Here is a 24,721-nt window from a genome sequence, read left to right as displayed (position 1 = left end):
AGATACTCTGGACCTGTGTCATGAAAGGCCTTGTAGGCAAGTAGGAGAACTTTACAGGTAGCCAGTGCAGTTGGGCAAGACAGAGGGTAATGCAATCATGTTGTTTACATCTGGTAAGGATCCTGGCAGCGGCATTATGAAACAGCTGCAATCAGTTTATGGCGCATGACGGAATACCACCATAGAGAGAGTTGCAGTAGTCGAGTCGAGAGGAGATGAATGCATGACAGAGTATCTCTGCATCCGGGAGGCAAAGGTAGGGACGGACCTTTGAGATGTTTCGGAGGTGGTAGAAGGAGGATTTGACTACAGAGGAGATTTGGGCATAAAAGGAGAGGTTACTATCCAGAAATACACCAAGGCTTCGTACAGTGGGGGAAGGCAGCAGCAGACAGTTTCCGAGGTTCAAGGCAGCATTTATGTTCAATAGATTAAAAATAAAGTAAAAATAAAAATCCTTGTGAAGTCAAATTCATTATTTTAATTTCTAAATATTTTTTGGCCAGTATTGAAGAAAATACATACAATAAATAATTAAATACAATTCACATATTATTATTATTATTATTATTATTATTATTATTATTATTATTATTATTATTATTAAATTTGGAATGCCCATCTAGATGTTATTCCTGTTTTCTCCCAAATTTGGAATGCATAATCCGCTGTTTCCCCTGTACTCGCCTAAGGACTGAAGATGGACAGACGTTCTTCAATCCCACTCACATCCAATTGCTTATAGTGGACAATAGGGGTCGCTGTTGATGATTTTCCTTGCTCTTCTAAGGTAATTCAAAAAGCAATGCATTGCTCCCTGAGGGCCCCAGCCAAGATCAGCAACTGCACGTCCAGGATTGCAACCAGCAAGCACCGTATACAGCGCAACTGGCTCTTGTAATGCTTTATTTGCATATCTCCCTACAACCCATTTGTTTTTTAATGTATTGCTTTCTCTCACCTTAACTCGAAAGCTACTTGTTTATATATATATATATATATATATATATATATATATATCTATATATATATATATCTATATATCTATATCTATATCTATATATATATATATTTTACATACAATTACATACAATTATCCATTTACACAGTTGGGTTTTTAGTGGTGAAATCTAGGTAAAGTACCTTGCTCAAGGGTACAGCAGCAATGTCCCCCACCTGGGATTGAACCCACGACCCTCCGTTCTTCATACGTTGTTCATACGTTTAAACATTTATAGCCCTAATCAAGGTAATACAGATTATATTTATTAGCAAATGAAATGGAATTAAAGTATGTAATATGCCAGTTTCTTCTGTGAATTTGAAATTGCTGCAACAACCAATTATACTTTAAAACAAGTGATTTTTGACAAAACAAAATGGTGTAGAGTGGGTTTGATATTGGGCTTCGCTGCTTTCTACAAAGAGATGTATGGTCAGGTTACTACAAAGGGAGCTTCTTGATGTATGGTCAGGTTACTACAAAGGGAGCTTCTTGATGTATGGTCAGGTTACTACAAAGGGAGCATCTTGATGTATGGTCAGATTACTACAAAGGGAGCTTCTTGATGTATGGTCAGGTTACTACAAAGGGAGCTTCTTGATGTATGGTCAGGTTACTACAAAGGGAGCTTCTTGATGTATGGTCAGGTTACTACAAAGGGAGCTTCTTGATGTATGGTCAGGTTACTACAAAGGGAGCTTCTTGATGTATGGTCAGGTTACTACAAAGGGAGCTTCTTGATGTATGGTCAGGTTACTACAAAGGGAGCTTCTTGATGTATGGTCAGGTTACTACAAAGGGAGCTTCTTGATGTATGGTCAGGTTACTACAAAGGGAGCTTCTTGATGTATGGTCAGGTTACTACAAAGGGAGCTTCTTGATGTATGGTCAGGTTACTACAAAGGGAGCTTCTTGATGTATGGTCAGGTTACTACAAAGGGAGCTTCTTGATGTATGGTCAGGTTACTACAAAGGGAGCTTCTTGATGTATGGTCAGGTTACTACAAAGGGAGCTTCTTGATGTATGGTCAGGTTACTACAAAGGGAGCTTCTTGATGTATGGTCAGGTTACTACAAAGGGAGCTTCTTGATGTATGGTCAGGTTACTACAAAGGGAGCTTCTTGATGTATGGTCAGGTTACTACAAAGGGAGCTTCTTGATGTATGGTCAGGTTACTACAAAGGGAGCTTCTTGATGTATGGTCAGGTTACTACAAAGGGAGCTTCTTGATGTATGGTCAGGTTACTACAAAGGGAGCTTCTTGATGTATGGTCAGGTTACTACAAAGGGAGCTTCTTGATGTATGGTCAGGTTACTACAAAGGGAGCTTCTTGGAATATTATTTTAAACTGGAACTGGCAACTCCCCAAACTATTCTGCCCAAACTATTGCTGCCTTTCTTCCCCATTTAAAGTGTTGGATGGATTTTCTTATGGTACTGTAAAATCTTTATGACAGGACTCAGTTTAGCTAGCTTTCACACTCCTGTGAAAGCTAGCTAAACTCCTGTGCACCCCCAGTCATGCTGAGAATGCCAGGGATAGCATTAGTAGGAGCTGCCCCTCCCTATGACCCCCCAGTGCAGAGAATGCCAGGGATAGCATTACTAGGAGCTGCCCCTTCCTGTGCACCCCCAGTCATGCTGAGAATGCCAGGGATAGTATTACTAGGAGCTGCCCCTCCCTGTGCACCCCCAGTCATGCTGAGAATGCCAGGGATAGCATTAGTAGGAGCTGCCCCTCCCTGTGCACCCGCAGTGCAGAGAATGCCAGAGATAGCATTACCAGGAGCTGCCCCTCCCTGTCCACCCCCAGTCATGCTGAGAATGCCAGGGATAGCATTACTAGGAGCTACCCCTCCCTGTGCACCCCCAGTCATGCTGAGAATGCCAGGGATAGTATTACTAGGAGCTGCCCCTCCCTGTGCACCCCCAGTCATGCTGAGAATGCCAGGGATAGCATTACTAGGAGCTGCCCCTCCCTGTGCACATACAGATGAACCAAGAGACCAGGCATGTGTCCTGAATGCTAATATACAACCATTGTTATTCAATATACTCAGTATTCAGAAAAACTGCACTTTCAGAAGACAATGATCTATATTCCAAATATGCTATTCAACTGGTATTCTAAATAATTATGAAAAATGTCCTAATTCCTCCCGGCCAATATAAAGACATCAACAATTGTGTCAGTCCATTTCAAATAGAGTCTGAAGATCTCTGCATTGGGATCATCTCTCTGTCGGGGCTATTTTACTTGCTCCTATTGGATGAACTAATAAAACGTATTATTCGTTCCAGTGTTCTCTGTTCTCTCATTTTCAATACTGCCTGTGCACTTAGGCAGAACTTAGGTAAAACGTTCAATTCACTACATATACATTATTAGATGGCTGGATTACCTGTCATTAAAAAAAAAAAAAAGTTATACATTAGAAACTTTATTTAAGTTCAGAGATCATCATTTTACCAAACACTCATTCTGAAAACCCGCTTAGGCTTTAAAAGGTACAAATGTTAACAGACCTCTGAAATCATACCTGCTTTTTCAGTTAAATATACTTATTTTTGTTCCGATAACTTTATTCTTTATTCTTTAGAACATACTTTATAAAACAAATACTGTTAATTTCAGTATAGTTTTACCACCATATATTTCTGCCTTTACAATCAGTGCATTTACATTTTGTTTTTAAATTACAGAATGTTACTGTAATTATTAGTTGGGTGGAGTACAGGTTTATTTGTTTGGCTGTGGAAACATTTTGCTATTTAAATATCACATGTGCAGTTTTGAGAGAAGCACATGTGTTAGCAGACACTTTTTTTCATACCTCGCTAGTTTAAAGAAAGCTCTCCATTTGCATACCTTACTTTCATGACTTTCATGCACTTGCACTTCCTAGATCATTTGATTCCAGATATTTAAAAAAAAATGGAAAAACAGATATTTCCGATTGCATGCTTATTTCAAAACTGCACATGTGACAAACAGAAGTGCATTAAAGGTGTAATTTATGGAATTCTCACAGAATCATTACCTTTAATACCCCTCTCTCCCACGTGCAATATGAGATTATTGACCCCTAAGTCATCCTGTTACTTCCACAAGGGATGGCATTAAAGGTTTGTTTTGGCTATAACTATCACCCACCGCGACTTTACATTGTTAATAAAAATCTGTTGAGTATACAAATACTAGCCTTGTCAGGGTGTCAGTTGTATTCATGATACCGCATGCTTTTGTTAAAAATAATGTCCTAATGATATCAACAAAAGGAAGCTGGAAAGCAAGCCTGGGTGTTTCTAGTGTCAATACAAGCTGTTACAAAGTGTTATGGTTTTGCTCAACCCGAAGCTCAAGAAGTTGCTGTGTGTAAATGGGGCCCCCAATCTGGCGGTCCTGTCTTCACTAGCACAACATATTGAACTAGGGACTTTACTCAGTATGAACACAAGGGGTCTGTCTTAGTCAAAAGAAGTACATTAGTAAATGGACATGGAAATAATTGGACTTTCTTTTGAAAATGTTTCTTACTACTTGACGGTGTTTTCAATCATTCTGAGGGGTTATGTGCTCTGCTGCTCCACGTTGTTTTCATTTTCCTCGAAAGCTGCCTTCACCTGACTTTGAACTTGCTAAAGAACCCTAAATGCTGGGACTGAACAGCCTTATGCCATTTAAATCATGAGACGAATGTAACCTTTCAACTCTGCCAACTCTCCCACCTATTCTGTCTATGCAAATGTAGTGTAGAGCAAGAGGGGTACTGGAGTTGAAAAAAAAATGATTCTGTTTTTTAATCCGTGTGTCCCTAATTTATACACTGATTCACTGACCTGTGCTTGATGATCAACATGGTTAAAGGGGAGTGCAGTGGTGGACAATCTTTCTTTATGCACACATCTGTGTAAAATGCAATGTGCCAGGGTCCCAGAACTACAAAGTCACTTGGACTCTGATGAAGCCTGTTTTCTAAGTGCATTTCCTGAGTCACAGATAACCAGGATTATTCCTTCCCTAACCCCCTATTGAGCTACCTCTCTGTCCAGGACCCTGCTCCCAACTGTGATGGACCCTCACCTGCTCCACGGAACAAGGGCAGATTCATTATAAATGGCAGCCTAATGGATTGGGATAAATATTGTTATTGAAGTGGATTATTACAATGTTTTGTTCATCTCACTGCAATACCATTGTGTGTCAAAATATAAAAATGTGGCCGCTGCTCTTATCATGACTAAAACCATTGTAGCTGCCCTTGTGCTGCCATTAGCCCTTTAATACCAATGCATTTCCACTGCAGATAACTTGGTAAGGACTCCGCACCTGAGGATTACAAGTCCAGAGAGCATGATAAATTAGCATACATTTTGAGTCATCAAATCATAAAACTAATCCAGCATGACTTTATTGGGCTGATGCAATACACCTGAGCTAATCAAGGATGCAGGCTTGCTTTGGGATTCTGCTGAGAATGCTGTCTGATCTCACGGTGCAAGCAGGAAGCACTATTTGTTGGCTCTGTAACCTAATTGTTTAGAAATCTGATGTGAAGTGCAATGCAATGAGCTGCTAGGTCCTTCTAGCCCGAGGCCAGCTGCAGTAAAAAGTTTCTGGAGTGTCAGAAATGAACAGACACCCTTTATTCAAAGCAGGTACCTATCTCTTGAATTGCTTGGTCAATACGATAGAATGTAATAAAATAATATATACTGCTAGGGATTGGTGTTTGTAACACTATCTTCCACATAGTTACAATTATCTGACTAGACAGTCTAAATATAGCCCCAATACTACAAGACTCCCCTATGCCAGTGTTGCGAGGCAGTGCAAACACATGACAAAATGCAATGACACAATGCCAACAAGTCAAATATGAAATACTGCCTAATATTATTCATGTCCTCCAGTTTACAGATGAGTATCAACAGAGGGGGCAATAAAGAAATGACAGTAATAATCATTATTCATGTTGTTATGCTTTCATATTTTGGTTGAAGGACAATTAAAAACTCTTTACTAAGAGGTACTTTTTACAACAGAACAATGTTGTTATTGTTCTTCAGCACAGTATGCATCACTGTTTCTTTGTGAATTTTCAAAACTTTTAAAACATTTTTTAAAAAGTTTAATATTAACTATGCAGATTCCAAATTGATTGTGTTACATGAAAGTATAATGTATAAGTTTGCCAAAAAATAATGTATAATTAATTGTAAATGTAACTCTGTTTGACAGGAAAACACCCATCAGATCGCAATTGATTTCACCTTTACCAAAATCTGACAACGCACCGCTTTCTGAAGCTACATGGGCCGAGTTTTGGCACACGTACCACATTCTGACGATGTACCACTTTCTAACACTACACTGGTACTGCCAACCTCCAGGCACTTTGAGATGGGTGGGGTGGGACTTGTTTACCACTAATTTTCTATATTTTATCAAATACAATAAAAATACAGTCTGTGTAGATAACACGTTTAGGATAATCTACAGCAACATAAGCATTGACATTAATTTGCACATGATTTTTGTTATTACTAGTACTACAAGCTGGTAGACATAACAAAAAATACAACAAAAACATGAACCACACATAGTTGTGCGTGTGGGGGTGTTATGGAAAGGTACCTTAAGACGTACTAACTGTCGTTATTCCATTCTTTTCCAGCTTTCTTTGCTTTGAGTATTGACTAAGAAATTGTAAGTGTGCAGAGTGACATACTGGCTATTTATATTGAGCTCGTCCCCCCTGCACCTTGTTTGAATTTAAAGCAAGGTAAACAACGTTCCGAGAGTCTGGATACATCCGGATTCTGTTTGGATCTAGAAGGCTCCTCGATTTGGATGTTTACGAGACACTGCTTGCATTTTGCAGGGGTATCCATTTCTCCAGTGATTGGGTTTGCGCAATCATGAGGGGCACAGTAAATACAGTTTCCATGTTACACAACAGAGGAGAGAAAATGCCGAAATGCATGCTGGGCTTTGTAGTGTTGAGTTTGATTGAACAAAGTGTCAGGATATGAGAAGAACCACATTGCACAACTACAATTAAAAGGGTGCATCGCGATTAAGTCGCCTTGCTTTTCATCCGTTAAATGCGTGGTAAAGGCTTCGTGGCAGTCCCAGTTGTCAGACTGCGGAGTCTTGTGCATGTATTTGCAGAGCCGGTAATTAAAGTCGGATTGTTGAAACAGTTTCTGTCGCAGTTAAATCTATTTAAAAAGCGTGCAGGGTAATTTTGACAGTGCAAACTACTTCTTTTTTTATTTAACAGAATTAAGTTTGCTTTTTTCTGTGTTGATTTCATTAATAATAATTTCAGTCATCTTACTGAAAATTAGCTACTGACCATGCAAACAGCGGACAAGTGCAATCAAGATCAATTGCAGCAGTGCAAACACAAAGCAGGATGTTGCATAGATTCAGCTAAGGACACGCTGTTCGCGTTGAGTAAAGACATATGGAGCTGCGCAGAACTAGCGTACGAGGAAAAGCAGTCTCACGACATCCTCGTCCGCTTCTTCACGGAGACAGAGAAGGGATGGAGCGTTGAAAGCCATTACAAACTGGACACGGCGTTCCGAGCCACATGGGGACCCACCGGAGTCAACGCGGGGGGAGACACGTTAAATATTGGGTTTCTGTGCGAGTATGACGCGTTGCCAGGTATCGGTCATGCGTGCGGACATAACCTGATCGCTGAGGTCGGTGCTGCCGCAGCTGTGGGAATGAAAGGGGCGTTGGAGGCGCTCGTCGATCCTCCAGTTCGAGTAATGGTAAGGCAAGAATCACAAAAGCTGCCAAGCGTTCTTGGTCGAAAAAATTACGTAGCAGGGTAAAATTGTATACCTGTGCTATTATATTAGTGGTACCTGGCTCTGCAGTATCTGCCTAAACCGTTGACATTGCTTGCATTTGCATAAACACGAACACGACTGCATAAGGTGTAGCACGCGATAGTGCAGCCCCTGCCAGTCAAGTACGAGCAGTTATTTGGTGGATAATGCTTAAACGTCTTATCCGTGTATTACACATGAATACAATAACACATAAATCCTACTTACACAAAATATTTAACATAGGGGCAGGTGCGATGCTTTTCAGTTATGCGTGCTTTAAATCGTTGTTTGTTTGTTTTTCACATTACAAGTTACAGTCAGTTACTTACAAAACATCCCCACACGTACCCTTGGTAACATTGCATCGTTGCACGCAGTACTGTTTTAATAATAGTAAAACCTAACCGTTGTTATGTCTTGAGAGGATCTAAGAGAACGGTTCGTCTGTAAGTCATCTGACTTGAGTCACCTGTTATTTGCCTGAACAAGGCTTTTCTGTAGGGGACAACAAACTTCAGAAGAGTGCGTGGGTCTGCTAAATATCCCGACTCTCTGCGACGGTCCTTGCTTATTGGTAAAATACAACTAACGATGCCCTCCATTCTCTGTGACATACACATATTAATTGCACTTTGGTCTGTTTCTATTTAATTTAGGAAGCTGGTTTTCCTATTCAATAGGAACATTAAATACATGTGGAATTATTATTATTATTATTATTATTATTATTATTATTATTATTATTATTATTATTATTATTATTATTATAAAACAGGCACTTATGAATGCACTTATTGTTTTAGTCTATATCAAGTAGTAAGAGAGTCCCAAGTACCAATCAGGCAGAGGGAACATGTTGCTAACGTTTTGACTCCCCTACTGTAATTAAATTCGTACTTCAGTGGAAAAGACGTTAATCAGCTTTTCTGAACTGCAGAACATTTCTGAAGCACAAGTCAGATTATACAGTACAATGTGGAGATTGATAACCAATCCCCAAAGAATTTATATGAAAAAAAGCTGTACACATATTTGAGAGGGGCACGTTGCTGGTGGATACATTGCTCCTATGTATCTGTGGGTACTGTCACAGATGGTTCTGGCACCTCCCTTTTGCATAGCGGTTTTAAATTAAAAAAAAAGTATTCTGACCAAATAATAGAGTGACAAAACTCTCTGAAGAGAAAGAATGTTTTAAGTATTTTGATCTAATAAGAAACATAATATTTATACTAAGAAGTGTTTTTGGTTGTTAAGGCTCTACTGTAATACAAATAGACTGTAAAAGCAGGAGCGAGCATTTAATTTAATCAATTTAAGAATTAGTTCAGTTTCTTTCTCCAACTAAACAAAAAATCTTTTAGACATTACAATATCCATTAAATTAAAGAATATAAATGTTTAGTTTATATAAAGGTTTTACTGCAATAAAAAACAGGAACTGTTAGGTTGGAATATTAGACAAATAAAGTGTAAACTGTATTCAATAATATTAGTACACAATAAATCTACAGAAAAATAGCCTTGCCCTTATCTGCTTGCAAGCAGAGCGGTGCTAGATATGGAAGGTTATGTTTGGCAGTCAAAGTGAGATTTACTTGTTGTCTTGCAGTTTTGAATCCAAAGCCTTTCTATAATAAAAAAACCTGGCTGTCAATCCGAGCATTCCACAAATTAGGGGAGTTGTGTTCAGTATTACTTCTTATCAAATAAGTAGCGACTTTCTTTGGGAGAAAACTGACTGACTTCATGCAGCGAATTTGGAGAAGTGCTTACAATGGTGTTTCATATTAATCAAAACAATAGTCTTGGCAAGAAAACAGGGTGTCTGAATCCTGCTTGAGCAGGCAACTTTTAGAAACAGAGTGAGATCAGGCATAGTCAGAGAATGACACAGTTAAATAAGGCTATTATACTTAACATGTTCATTCTAGTTTAAAATTTAAATGAAGATAACTGAACTGAACACTGTATGCTTATTCAAAGACAGTCTGTGTCCCATAATTTGTTAACACACATTTGTATATGAAGTTAAACTGGCCCATTGACAACACACTGAAAAGGGACATATATTTTCGACTCAGCTAAATATAATCAAATAGAGCTGGTGTTTACATATTAAAAACATCTCTCATACACATATACTTGTATTATATTATAGCAAGGATTCTGTGAACTTTGGTCCACCTCACTTTTTAGAAAAAGGAGGAGTTGGAAAAAGAGAGCGATGAAATCATGTTCCAATATTTTTTGTCAAGAAGTTATATCCAATCAGTTTTGTAAAAAGAGTTGACCAGATCCTTCTAGAATGTATCATTAACTTAAAGATAAGAAATGTCAAGGCCGAGTGATGATTAGATTTACTTGGGACTTCTGATGTATTCAATGAAGGGAAAGTCCTATATAAGCCCAGAGCAAGACCCCATACGATACCATTGATCTTGATCTTGCAAGCTGACGTGGTCCTTGCTCTGAAGATCTCTGAAAAACTGATTGCTGTTTGGTCAAAGTCAGGTCTCTGCCTTTTGAAGACAGTTCTTATTTTTCAATATATCTTACACTTCCATATGCTGAAAGGTAAGCATATACAGTATTTGAATTTAATATCTCTTTTATATTGATTCATTGCCATAAGGTATATAAATTATGTTTTAGTCTTAAGAGAGTAATATATATTGAATGTTCTAGAATTTAGCGGTGGGCGTTTTCAGCTTTATGCATGCATAGCCTGAAGGCTAAATATATAATAACCATATCTGTATTACTGTATTGAAGTACTAATGCTGTTAAACCTGTGAAGGCACTGGAAACACCCATGCTGCATATTAGCAGGGATCTAAAGTGGCTTGCAACCACTTGATCAATTTTTAAAGCATTTAATAAACCGAAAAGAGCACTTGTACTGCTCTGATTCGTTAAAACTTCAAATTAAATGAGTCTGTGTGATTTTCTTGACGATTACAAAGTTGTCTGGACATATAGCCCACACAGTGCACAAACAAAAACACAACAGGAGTTTAAAACATCTCTGTCCTCCTTAAACGTCTCCCCTGGGTTTAAGAGTGTGCTCATAGCATATATAGATAAATAAAAAGAGCATGTGCGAGAATTCTGACAGTACTGCCATTCTAACGTGGTCGTGCCCCCCACCACCCCCCCTGCAAAATCCTCTTGGTGTCTGTTCCAAAGGGGTCACATTTAGGATATTGTAGGGTCTAATGGAGCCCAACACAAAACAGATGCAAAGGAATTAAAGGTGCAGGGTGAGCTAAAGCAGGCAAAAAAACAGCCTTCCTTTACTGCCGTGTAATAATGGCGCTGTGTGCCAGGGTGCAGTCTGGCTGCAACACTTTGCCTCCACAAGACCACAGTCATCATTCGGTGGGGATTTAAACACCTCTAGCAGCTGCCATCTCCCTGTAGAACTTTTGGAACACGCTGAAGTACAAACCAATTCATGTATCCTAGGGTTTACAACAATGAAATAGCAAAGCCTGATCTTTCTGTTTAGGTGACTGTGATTGGAACTCCTGCCGAAGAAGAGGGAGGTGGCAAGATTGACCTGATCGAAGCGGGAGGCTTTGAAGGCCTGGACCTGGTGTTCATGGCACACCCATCGCAGGAGGATGCAGCCTACCTTCCTGACATGGCTGAGGATGAGTAAGTGAATAGTCAACTAGCCGAATAGTGAAGCGACAGGCGACCGCAGAAACTGGTAGTCAACAAATCGCACAGCAAACGATTGTGAAGTAATAGCAAAGCCTGCTCTTTAAGACAGTTGCAGGTTGCAATGCGTTAAGTGTACAAATGACGTTTTAGAACATGATTAATTTGTTTCCAGAAAAACCAAGCAGTTTTCAAATATTGTGCACAAACAGCAATGTGTTAGGAAACAGTATGCTACCACACAGAGGATCAGAAATGATTAAATGCATGATTTATTGAAGTACTGTACATGGTGCTAACAATATAATGCCAGTAAATATTACCCAGTATATATTGCCATCATTTTATAGGTCTCAGATTTCTGTATGAAAAATGCACACATTATGGAAAAGTTGAATTACATTTTTTGTAATGGTAAATTTTTTAATTAAAAAAAAATAATAAAACTTCAATGCTGTACTTCTTGTCAATATCATAGAGTCGCAGGAATGATAGAAGTTGACGTTGAAAACCCAAGTCACAGGAAAAGCAGTGCTTGGTACTGAAATGCAACCTGCCTAGCTTCTGGGAGTTTGAGAAGGAGGGGGAGGGGGAGGGGGAGGGGGGTATATATTTGGAAAATTTTGCTCAGGAAGAGTCATTGTCTATAAAAACCAAGAAGCAGCTGGTGTGGGGTGGTGTGGGGTGGGGTGGGGGGGGGTGGGGGGGGGGTGGGGGGGGGGGACGACGACGACGCTTCCTTCAGGGGAAGTGCAGCATGGATTAGAGTAAAAGAGATTGTATTATTCACAAATGCTATGAAAAAAAATCCCATTTCAAAAATAAAATACACATTTAACATAACAACATAATGTACACATGAAACTATTATAGACCCCTGTACCAAAAGTCTATAATATTTAAAATAACTTGGGCTTAAAAGCTTGGCAAATACAATTCGGGGCTTTGAATAACTCCAACGCCAGGCGATTATCAAGAAGATACTACAAAAAAACTATAAATAAAACGAAACATGTTTGAGACTATACACTATGCATTTGTTATTGTGGCACTGACCGCATAGACTAATGATACAGCTCTACATTCTGTATGTGTTGCATTTCATAATGTAAAAATAAAAATGCCTTGTAGCTCAGGGGTATTTAGTTACATTCACTGGAGGGCCAAATAAGGCAATGTCCAAATCTTGGGGGGCCACAGGGTGCTCATAATGTGCGTATGGGGGGTGACCACTTGCAATGATACGATTTCTGATTGCCATTTAATAATGCAAATACAAAGCAAATATATTTATCACTGTAATGATTTTAAAACGGCATGCTAGTAATCTTAGTTTTATTAAAACTATTAAATTAAAATGGACATCTAATTTCCTTTCATTTTGTCTAAAATTGACACACGCTTGCACCGTCTTCGTTTTCGAAAAATTACTGCACGACAAGCATGTAAGTTAAGTAATAAATTACTGTGCAACAAACATGCAAGTTAAGTAATAAATTACTGTGCAACAAGCATGCAAGTTAAGTAATAAATTACTGTGCAACAAGCATGCAAGTTAAGTAATGAAAGTACGTCCGTCGGTGGCGGGGGGGGGGCATGTCGCCATGTGGTGGAGGGGGATGCATAAATACAATTGAATCATTTTCCATGTCAGAAGTGGACCAGGGTGAATAGCAAGCATTTAAACAGCAACCTTCAGGAAAGAGGAGTCATTATCTGAAGAAGTGAAATAATAACAGTAAACTGTAAAAAAATTCACCATTAAATTATGGAGTGTACTTGCAGGGCTGGATTAACCTAAATGCAAAATACACTATAGCGTAGGGCCCCCAGCAGAACTGGGGCTCATGTGAAGTCGACGTTTTTGGGACATTTTACAAAAACTGCATGTGGACGGCCAGGCCCACACACCCAGGAAGAGAGGCGCACAGAAGCTTGCTTATGGTTATTTTTTTAAAATTTTATGACAGGCTAGGCATTCCTTGTTGATTACACATACCTGGTCTGACTCTCACGCAAGCAGCTACGCAAGCAGCTTCCTGCTAATGTACAAACAATACCAAATGCTCCACGCCCTCTACCTCCTGGGAAGAGATCTGTCCCTAGTCCTACTACGTCAGAGGGATCAGTCTGCAGGATAAAATAGATGAAACATGCTCAATTTACGCATTCATTTATTTCAGTTTTAGGGCCAATTTAAAAACCTGTCCTGTCTCAAATGTACACAGTAGGCCTATGCCTCTTTACATTTTAGAAACGTTCCTTTTTAATTCGGGGGTTTGAATTTTAGAAAGAAAAGGCAGGTAAAGGTGTGCGGGAGGCTGCCCTTCTGCAGCTGGCAAGAAGGGTTTAAATCCATAGCATTTGTTTCTCTCCCTTTTACAGCTAACAGTTAGAAAAGTTATTCCCTTTTTTGTTAAACTAGATTGTCCTGTATTAAATGCAATGCTGCTACTGGTCCGTAGAAGGGATCTACGAACAGGTTTGGAAGAAAAAAAAAGTTTTTGTTTTGAGAGATAAATATATATATAGTGCGGAGTGTGGAGCAGTGGTTAGGGCTCTGGACTCTAAGAAATAATATATACATATATATATATATATTGTGAAAAGGTTACACCACTCACGGGTTCGTGTCCCTTTAAAATTACGACCCAGGACAGAGAAATGGAGTTTTAAAGCGCGGCTGCGCTATTTTTATTAAACAGAAACAAAATAAACACAAAATGAAAACCTAACTCCGTTTTGGAGTGCTTACTAAACAGGTACTTTCCCTGACTAACTTGCAGGACGGCTAAGCCATTTACCTGGCACCACAGAAAACACACGCTAACACAGCACTGACTTTTCTGACTGCTCGGAAGCAGAGCACCTCATCTGCCGCCTTCTACTCAGCAGCCGTGAGCAGACTGACTGCTCCTCTTAAATACCCTGCACCTGGCCCCAATTCTTAATTACTGCCCAGGTGCAGGTGATAATTGAATAATAAAACAATTAAACTAAACAATAAGACAATTAACAAAACTGATTAACTGAAAAAGCAATAACAATCAAACAAAAAGGTGCATTCCGCATATGTTTCTCTCGTAGGGAGGTTTTAACCCCCTCCCTGCTGTCTCACACAACCCGCTGTCTTACATAATATATATATATATATATATATATATATATATATATATATATATATATATATATATATATATAATTCTGCTGCTATTTCATACCATATAAATAACAACATTAAACGGTACAGCTCTGCTATGTGCCTGCATGTAATATTCGCCATGCACATAGCGCTGTGCAGTGATTATGTCATGTGACTACAGTATATGCAATTTCCGTTGTTGTACTTGTTTGTGTGCTGTAATTGTATCCCTTTCCCACTCTGTATTTCCCGCCTCTGATTTTGTTCACCTGTCTGTGTCTGTGTTCTGTGTCTCTCCTGTGACTGGTCCTATCTGTCCGTATCAGTCTTGTAGTGCATGGTCTGTGTGTTCCCATTGGCCCGAAGTGTGTGGCTGAGGACCAATGGGATGTGTGTATCGCTCTTCTCTCATCTACATACGGAAAACGGCTTCTCGTTCCCAGGAACAATTTATTTTTTGAATATATTTTGCCCATGACTTCGGCATCTTTACTTTGCAGGATCTGAGGGTTTTTTGTTAATCACTTAAAAATAACTTTGTCTATTTTCCCTTGAGAAAAAAACAACAATCCTATATAAATGTGCCAGTCTGGTACTGGAGCTCCTATATAAATGTGTCAGTCTGGTACTGGAGCTCCTATGTAAGTCAGTCTGGTACTGGAGCTCCTATATAAATGTGCCAGTCTGGTACTGGAGCTCCTATATAAATGTGTCAGTCTGGTACTGGAGCTCCTATATAAGTCAGTCTGGTACTGGAGCTCCTATATAAATGTGTCAGTCTGGTACTGGAGCTCCTATATAAATGTGTCAGTCTGGTACTGGAGCTCCTATGTAAGTCAGTCTGGTACTGGAGCTCCTATATAAGTCAGTCTGGTAGTGCTCATCAGTGCTGAAGGGTAAGAGAGGGCATTGCACAAAGTAAAATAAAATTAATTATACATGTGTGATTTCAGATTAATCAGCTGGATTTCCTTTTTGCTTCTAGGTTTTGAAATCTGATTGTAGCTGAAGCCTTTCTTCCTCTTCCTCCTCCTCCCATGGCTTTACACAAGCGAAATATGAATTAAAGAACTAAACTGAAGAGCTGTTACAATATAATACTGCCAAACGAGAGCAATGCCGTGTGTGTGTGTGTGTTTTCAGGCTGCCACGGCTGAACTGTATTGTACTGTACTGTACTGTACTGTACTTAAACCAGGAGAGAGAAATAAACATTCAATACAGCTCAATTGAGAAACACTAAAATAAACTAAAATTCAATGAGAAACTTTTCAAGACACTGAAAAAAATTGTAGTCGTAAAGTTTGTCTTTGAATGTTAGTTTCTTTTGGTATCTCTTAATAAATAAATAAAGTGCAACCTTGCTGTGAGTCATTTTAAGAAGGCGTGATTTTGGTTTTGCAGTGTGATGGTGAAGTACTATGGAAAGGCTTCTCATGCTGCAGCGTACCCATGGGAAGGGATTAATGCTTTAGATGCTGCTGTCCTGGCTTACAACAACTTATCTGTGCTGAGACAGCAGCTGAAGCCTGACTGGAGGCTCCACGGTGAGGATTCATGTACTAGTGTCATTAAACGTCTCGTTCTTTTTCAGCTTTTTTGTTTTTCTTTCCTGGTTTATTTATTCATCTATTTTTATTTTCTCCCAAAAGAAGTAACCCTTTTCACAGATTGGTTCTATGTTCAAGAGATTTTATCAGTGTGAATCATTTGTACAGAGACATGTTTGATTAGCTGCTTAATTGAAAATCTTCCCTAATGACAATGTTCTATGGAATTCTCATATGGAGCTGCTCTGTAGATAGTCAATAGAGATTTATTTTTTTACTATAAAATCTTATAGAAATTCTGTAGAGGTTTTTTGTATAGAATTCTGTAGACAATTTTCCATAAGGGTTGCATTTAGGAAAACTTCAATTTTCCTGTTGCCTACCCTTACCTTTGTCTTGTGCCCTTCTCCAGGTATCATTAAACACGGAGGGGTGAAGCCGAACATCATTCCAGCGTTCTCCGAACTGGTCTTCTATCTACGCACCCCGAAGCGCAGGGACCTTCCGTTTCTCAGAGAGAAGGCGGAGCAGTGTTTCAGATCTGCTGCCATGGCAACCGGGTGCCGAGTACGTTTCAGCTGCTTAGAGAGAGAAAGCAGAATGCAAAAAATAAAATGAACCCGAACAAAGCACACCTGACATGCTTTCGGCGAGACTCAGAAAGGCACACTCACAGTCGTATATTTTTATTTTAAATTCCACTAAATATAACATGTTGAAAGACTTGACTTGATTTTTTTTTCATCAAAAATTCATTTCAGGCTCCCATGAAAAGTTTCATTTTCTTTTACCAAAAATACCTTCAACTTGCAATATATCTTTTTTAAGATATATTTTGTTCACACACAAATCAGCAAATAGTGCATCCAGATCACTCTCCCTCCTGCAACATTGGTGCTGGTTTTCTGTTCCCACGATGAGCATCAGCATTGTTGCACGAGAGAGCATGTCTGGGTAGAGCATGACAAACCCCAGTGACAGTTGAGAAATGTTTGGGTTTTGTGTGTATAATACAAAGCTGCTGTTTTTGTGTTAGTGGCGCTACTAGTTTGAAGAGTTGAAGTGACAGGTACTGCAGTAGCTTTTACTACAGTTTTCTCCACTTATTTTGAAGACTCCGTCCACAAAATACAGACCATAATACAGCTGTTTATTTCAAGTTTTTAAATAACAAATCTTAGTCAACATAAGAGAAAGCGGACGAAGCAATCCTGTGGGGAGCTGAACGCAGCTGTGCTCTTTGTTTGAGGTGGAGCTGAATGAAGCTGTGCTCTTTGTTTCAGGTGGAGCTGAATGAAGCTGTGCTCTTTGTTTCAGGTGGAGCTGAATGAAGCTGTGCTCTTTGTTTCAGGTGGAGCTGAATGAAGCTGTGCTCTTTGTTTGAGGTGGAGCTGAATGAAGCTGTGCTCTTTGTTTGAGGTGGAGCTGAATGAAGCTGTGCTCTTTGTTTGAGGTGGAGCTGAATGAAGCTGTGCTCTTTGTTTGAGGTGGAGCTGAATGAAGCTGTGCTCTTTGTTTCAGGTGGAGCTGAATGAAGCTGTGCTCTTTGTTTCAGGTGGAGCTGAATGGAGCTGTGCTCTTTGTTTGAGGTGGAGCTGAATGAAGCTGTGCTCTTTGTTTCAGGTGGAGCTGAATGAAGCTGTGCTCTTTGTTTCAGGTGGAGCTGAATGAAGCTGTGCTCTTTGTTTGAGGTGGAGCTGAATGAAGCTGTGCTCTTTGTTTGAGGTGGAGCTGAATGAAGCTGTGCTCTTTGTTTGAGGTGGAGCTGAATGAAGCTGTGCTCTTTGTTTCAGGTGGAGCTGAATGAAGCTGTGCTCTTTGTTTCAGGTGGAGCTGAATGGAGCTGTGCTCTTTGTTTGAGGTGGAGCTGAATGAAGCTGTGCTCTTTGTTTCAGGTGGAGCTGAATGAAGCTGTGCTCTTTGTTTCAGGTGGAGCTGAATGAAGCTGTGCTCTTTGTTTGAGGTGGAGCTGAATGAAGCTGTGCTCTTTGTTTCAGGTGGAGCTGAATGAAGCTGTGCTCTTTGTTTCAGGTGGAGCTGAATGGAGCTGTGCTCTTTGTTTGAGGTGGAGCTGAATGAAGCTGTGCTCTTTGTTTCAGGTGGAGCTGCAATACGGGCCTCACGAGTACCACAATATTCTTCTCAACAAGACACTGACACGGCTGTATGAGGAGAATGGGAAGGCACTTGGCATTGAATTCACAACAGACGAGCAGGTGCTCAACACTCCATCTGGTAAATACATGCCTTGTGTTACTTCATACTTACTAGTTTATTTCAAGGACAGGAGCAGTCATTTATACTGCTTGCACATGCAGAGTCTTGTATTTCAGAAACTTCAGAGATATGGGCGGTTACATTCCTATTGCACCTAGAGGTTATGTACTCTAGGTCTGTGCTAGTTCAGCACTAGTTATGGAGTATATTTCTGTCTGGGACATGCAGAGGCTTTAGTCTGTCTGTCTGTCTGTCTGTCCAACTGTGTCCATATGTCACATAGGTTTGTATTTTCAGCCGTGGAGGGGGTTGGATGTCCTTCCTGTCTTCCAAGCAAACCGAACCAAATGATTTGTTTATTATATTTAATTTTTTGCAGCGTGTGTCAGAATTCAGCTTGTTTCACTTTGCAGCACAGGAGGCTGACATTCTTTGTTACATATTGGAGCGGTGAAAGCATATTCACAATGCTTTGCCAAAATATTGGCCGGTGGCGGGGGGAGTCTGTCTGACTGCCACAAAGTGCCGTGTACCATGTACAGTGCCGTGAAAAAGTATTTGCCCCCTGTCTGATTTTCTGCATTTTTGCACATTTTGCACATTTTTCACATTGTATTTGGTCAGATTTTTTTGTGGGTTGTAGTAGTATATAGAGGGAGTCTGAGAGAAAAAATGACACCAAAGTTTGATGCTTCTTTCATTTGTTTGGTGTGCAAGGTAATCAAACGTGCAATCTTCAGGTGTGAAAAAGTTATTGCCCCCCCCAGTTAACTCAACCCAATTAAAGGGATAATTAGGGTCAGCTGTTTGAGTACTTTGGTTAACAACCAGGCCTGATTTGGGCCAGCCCTGCCCAATATAAATCTGACTAACTTTGGCCCTTACCATCAGAGTGAAGTTGTCAGCACACAGGTTCTAGAGGCACATCATGTCACGAACAAAAGAAATTCCTGAAGATCTCCGGAAAAACGTTGTTGATGCCTATCAGTCTGGAAAGGGTTACAAAGCCATTTCTAAGGCTCTGGGGCTCCACCGAACCACAGTCAGAGCCATATTGTCCAAATGGAGAAAGTCTGGGACAGTAGTGAATCTTCCCAGGAGTGGCCGTCCTACCAAAATCTCTCCAAGAGCAAGGCGTAAAATCGTCCAGGAAGTCACAAAGAACCCTAGAACAACATCTAGGGATCTGCAGGCCTCTCTTGCCTCAGCTAAGGTCAGTGTTCATGACTCCACCATCAGAAAGACACTGGGCAAAAATGGGATTCATGGTAGAGTAGCAAGGCGGAAACCATGCTCACTAAGAAGAACATGAATGCTCGTCTCAAGTTTGCCAAAAAGCGCCTGGATGATCCTCAAAAGTTCTGGAACAATGTTCTATGGACAGATAAGTCAAAAGTGGAACTTTTTGGCCGACATGGGCCCCGTTACGTCTGACGAAAACCAAACACAGCATTCCTCAGTAAGAACCTCATACCAACGGTCAAGCATGGTGGTGGTAGTGTCATGGTTTGGGGATGCTTTGCTGCATCAGGACCTGGACACCTTGCCATCATTGAAGGAACCATGAATTCTGCTCTGTATCAGAGAATTCTACAGGAGAATGTCAGGCCATCTGTCCGTGAGCTGAAGTTGAAGCGCAGCTGGGTCATGCAGCAAGACAATTATCCGAAACACACAAGCAAGTCTACATCAGAATGGCTGAAAAACAAGAAATTTAAAGTTTTGGAATGGCCTAGTCAAAGTCCAGACCTAAACCCCATTGAGATGTTGTGGCAGGACCTGAAATGAGCAGTTCATGCTCAAAAACCCACAAATGTCACTGAGTTGAAGCAGTTCTGCATGGAGGAGTGGGCCAAAATTCTTCCACGGCGCTGTGAGAGACTAATCAATAACGACAGGAAGCGTTTGGTTACAGTTATTGCTGCTAAAGGTGGCGTAACCAGTTATTGAGTCTAAGAGGGCGATTACTTTTTCACACGGGGGGTGTTGCATAAGTTTCTTTAATAAATAAATGAAATATGTCTCAGATTTTTGTGTTATTTATTCATTCAGGGTCCCTTTTATCTAATATTAGGTTTTGGTCGAAGATCTGATAACATTCAGTGTCAAAAATATGCAAAAATGCAGAAAATCAGACAGGAGGCAAATACTTTTTCATGGCACTGTACAGTAGAGACGCGGTGGGGTGCTGTGCCTGAATGCAAACTGCAAAAGAAATCAGGCCATGTTTTTTTTTTTTCCGTGCTGCAAATCTGGGGAATAAAGGCATAGCGTTGTGTTCAAGAATAGCATGGTCAGTTGTGCTGTTCCCAAGGGTCTGGATTGAGAACTAAAAAACACACTGATGACGCTGGAATCAGCCTGGTCTGTGCTTCGGATTTTGTGTTCTTTGGCTGTTTCTGAGCAGATTGAGCAATAATGCAGAAGCTGGTTCTTGATTAACTCTCTTTTCTGCTTTATAGGATCCACAGATTTTGGAAATCTGTCCTTTGTTGTTCCTGGAATCCACCCCTATTTTTACATTGGCACCGAAGCACTGAATCACACTGAAGAGTACACTGCAGCTGCTGGTAGGGCTTCTTATCCAGACTGTCTGTGAACAGCAGCATCTGATTTATTTTATTCGCTTGTCAATAAAAGATCATATTGGGTCCGATCATATTGTTACTGCCATGGGCTTTGGTTAGCTTTTTTGGTTTGTTTTTGTTTTAATACCCAACACAAATATACTTTTAATTGTGTTGTTCTCAATTTAAAAACAAACAAAATATTTGTTCAGCTTTAAAAAAAAAAAAAAAAGTTAATAAAATATGCCATATCTCCTATAGGTTTTAATATCTGTTTTCATACCTCTCACAGATATTTCATAGACAGAGCTATAGATGAAATGCTGCTGCTGATGCCTGGGACATAACCACGTCAAGTACCAGGATGAGGGGGTTTATCTGTTGCGTTTTGTTTAAAAATATCCTAAAGTAATGTAAAAAGATGAATTACAATAAAAAGGGGAAGTGTAGGAATAAGCTTCATTTTCTATATTTTAAAAATAACAGAAACAGTGTGTGTGTATGTTGGAAAGCACCCTTCAACAATTTGCAGAAGTGTAACTTGCTTGTTTGAAGTTTTGCAACTTGCTTACCAGGTGCTATGGAAAATGGTGGTCAAGACAATACCAAGAAATACCAGCTGCACTGCCGTATATACAAAAAAGCAGCCCTTAGGCGGACCGCACCAAACTAGTGTATATAAGGGAGTCAAATAAACGAACTAGAAACTCCTGAGATGGAGAGACAGAGTAGGCTTCCGGGACACTGGTAACCCTCTGTTCTGTACCAGGGTATTAACTGCAGACTGATGGGGTTTATATGTTGTTGCAGACTTGTGTACCGGACCCCCTATGTTTAATCTGATTGTTGGTAATAAAGCGGCCTGAACCAAATATTGAGTGATTTGCGTACTTGGTTGGCATGTTCTTTAGTTTATTACTGTTTAGTGTAATATTGATCATATTCTATCATAGTTTTTACCATATCTGTTTTTGTTACATATCATATTGAGACAGAAATTGAATTAAATGGAACTGACTGATTTATTAGAGTATTGAACAAACAATCAAATAAATCCAGCAGAAGCAGTAAGAATGGCAATGAAGCCTGTAGGCAAGGCCTTGGATTTGAAAGCATTCGTCTTTGAATATTTGCTAATCAAAAAAAAAGAAAAGATTCGCTCAACTGCTCTCGTTTCTGCAGGTTCTGATAAGGCCCAGTTTTTCACCTTGCGGACGGCCAAGACGCTGGTGATGACGGCGCTGGATGTTCTGTTTAACCCAGAGCTTCTGAAGCAGGTGAAAGAAGACTTCCGCCTGTCCAAGCTGAAAGAAGAATGTGAAGTGAGACGGGAGAATGGCAGTGGGTCAGGGCCTGGGCAGTGGGGTGGGGCGGCCAGTGCCTCCCGCTGAATCCTAACTGAGCTTGCTACTGCCATCCCTCACTGCACTCAAATCAGACCACAATCAGATAATTCTCCTTTTTTTATTTACACACGTTGATTCAAAGGGACCCATGTATACTACTACTTTAAAGTTTTCGTTCTTAGCTTTTTAAAGGAAGGTGTAAGCTGTTCCTTTCTGATGTTGCCTGAACCACACTACTACACGAATCAACTGATGAGCAGTTCAGAATGAGCAGAATATAGAACACTATATTGTTTACAAAATGTAAAGGAAATAGAAGGACATTTACATGGATGGTTGGTACTATTGAAAAAGAGCAATAGAGCTGTTCAAAAGGGTGAAAAAACGTAAAAGCCTGTGACTGGTCCTTTGGCTGGGAGAAGGGACCTGGGTTCAAACTCGGCACACACGTTAAATGAGGTCTCAAGTGGGCTCACATTCATGCACCACAGAAATATATACAGTATATATATATATATATATATATATATATATATATATATATATATAAATATTGCAACAGAGCAGGTTTAAATGATGTAAAAACACGGATAAATGTGTTTAATTGTTAATTATCACCTGCACCTGGCTATTATTGTAAATTAGAGCCAGGTGCAGAGTATTTAACAATAGCAGTTAGTCTCTTCGGGGCTCTGCTGTGTGAAGAAGCTCGATTGATAGTATGAAGCCTTTTGTTTTCATGTTTTGAAAAACTGTGTCCAATTATTTTTTGGCTCAGCTCACTGCTACCACCCCTGCACTGACTCGGGAGGGGCGAAGATGAACACACGCTGTCCTCCGAAGCACGTGCTGTCAGCCGCCCAGCAGCTCTGGGCAGCTTAAAGGCAAGCCTGCAGGCGCCCGGCCAGACTACAGGGGTCGCTGGTGCGCGGTGAGCCGAGGACACCCTGGCCGACCTAACCCTCCCTCCCCTCGGGCGACGCTCGGCCAATTGAGCGCCGCCCCCTGGGAGCTCCCATCCACGGTCGGCTGTGGAATAGCCTGGCTTGAACCGGCGACGTCCAGGCTATAGGGCGCATCCTGCACTCCACGCAAAGTGCCTTTACTGTGTGCGGAACTTGGGAGCCCCAGAACTGTGTTTTTGTGTTATTTGTCAGGTAAACGGCTTAGCTGTCCTGCGAGTTAGTCAAGGAACCTGCACATGTTTAGTTAGTGCTCCAAAGGAGCTAGGTGTTTGTTTTCACAGGATGGCTAAGCCGTTTACCGTTTAGCCAGGTGCAGGTGATAATTAACAATTAAACACATTTATACGTGTTTTTGGCAGGGAGGATTTTAACCCCCTCCCTGCTCTGTTACTATATATATATATATATACATATATATATATATATATATATATATATATATATATATATATATATATATATATAAATAATCAAGCAGTATGGGTATTGAGCATGTGTGCAGACTGTGATGAACAGTATTTTCCAACCTTTTCTATTTTGATATTGAATTCCTGCCTTCAGCATGAAAATGCCAGTTCTAGCAAATTCTAGTTTGCTGCTTAAAGCTCAACTGTAAACCTGTCTAGAAAGTGAATACCACACTGTTGAGCTTTTAAAAACACAGCGCCCTGACTGGAAATGAACCCCACCTCACACACACACACACACACACACACACACACACACACACACACACACACACACACACACACACACACACACACACACACACACACACACACACACACACACACACACACACACACACACACACACACACACACACACAGAACGACTTTGACATGAATTGTATTCAAGGGTTTGCTTCTCACCTCAGAGTCTGTTTACTTTTTGAAGGTAATTTTGTTGCTTGGTGATACTGCAATGTATTAACGCTTAGATACACAATTAAAATATAGTCTGTTTCAAATGGCTTTTTATGTTCATTCAATGTTTGGTCTAATTGCATGCCTTCTAGTTACGGTCCACAGAAATGTACACAAGGTCCTTATAGTTAGAAGTGAAATTAATAAACCATGACTGTTTCCACTGTATTATCTGTTTTGTTTTAATAAATATAATTTAAAAAGACAATGTATTACTTTGGTCCTGTTCATTATTTTGGGCTAAATATAGTCATGGAAACTTATTTTCCACCCTGGGGATTAAATGGGTTCCTGTGGATTACACATCTAAACCAAATTCCAGCTACAGGTTATTTACTGCAGATTACATTTATTCTGTTATTTTTTTAATGATTTAAATACAGAATGTGATGTAAACCGTGCCAGGGTACTAAGCTGAAGTTTTGTTCATGTCATACCTGAAAACATTTGTGCTGAGTTTCCCATACATGGTTCAGTAGACTAGT

General features: G+C 40.1%; 1 protein-coding gene across 1 annotated transcript; it reads left to right on the top strand.

Moving 5' to 3' along the window:
• Window positions 1-7,107: 7,107 nt before the first annotated feature.
• On the top strand, window positions 7,108-24,448 carry LOC117411418 (peptidase M20 domain-containing protein 2-like). Its single transcript, XM_034018932.3, has 7 exons — window positions 7,108-7,794; window positions 11,369-11,517; window positions 16,070-16,212; window positions 16,628-16,782; window positions 18,315-18,450; window positions 20,895-21,002; window positions 22,182-24,448. The coding sequence occupies exons 1-7, from the start codon at window positions 7,369-7,371 to the stop codon at window positions 22,388-22,390; spliced, it is 1,326 nt and encodes a 441-aa protein (XP_033874823.1). The 5' UTR covers window positions 7,108-7,368; the 3' UTR covers window positions 22,391-24,448.
• Window positions 24,449-24,721: the final 273 nt, after the last annotated feature.

This window comes from Acipenser ruthenus, chromosome 6, assembly GCF_902713425.1.
Source record: "Acipenser ruthenus chromosome 6, fAciRut3.2 maternal haplotype, whole genome shotgun sequence".
In the NCBI taxonomy this organism is placed as follows: Eukaryota; Metazoa; Chordata; class Actinopteri; order Acipenseriformes; family Acipenseridae; genus Acipenser; species Acipenser ruthenus.
The sequence above is the reverse complement of the archived record's forward strand: the minus strand, read 5'-3'. Positions and strand labels throughout refer to the sequence as shown.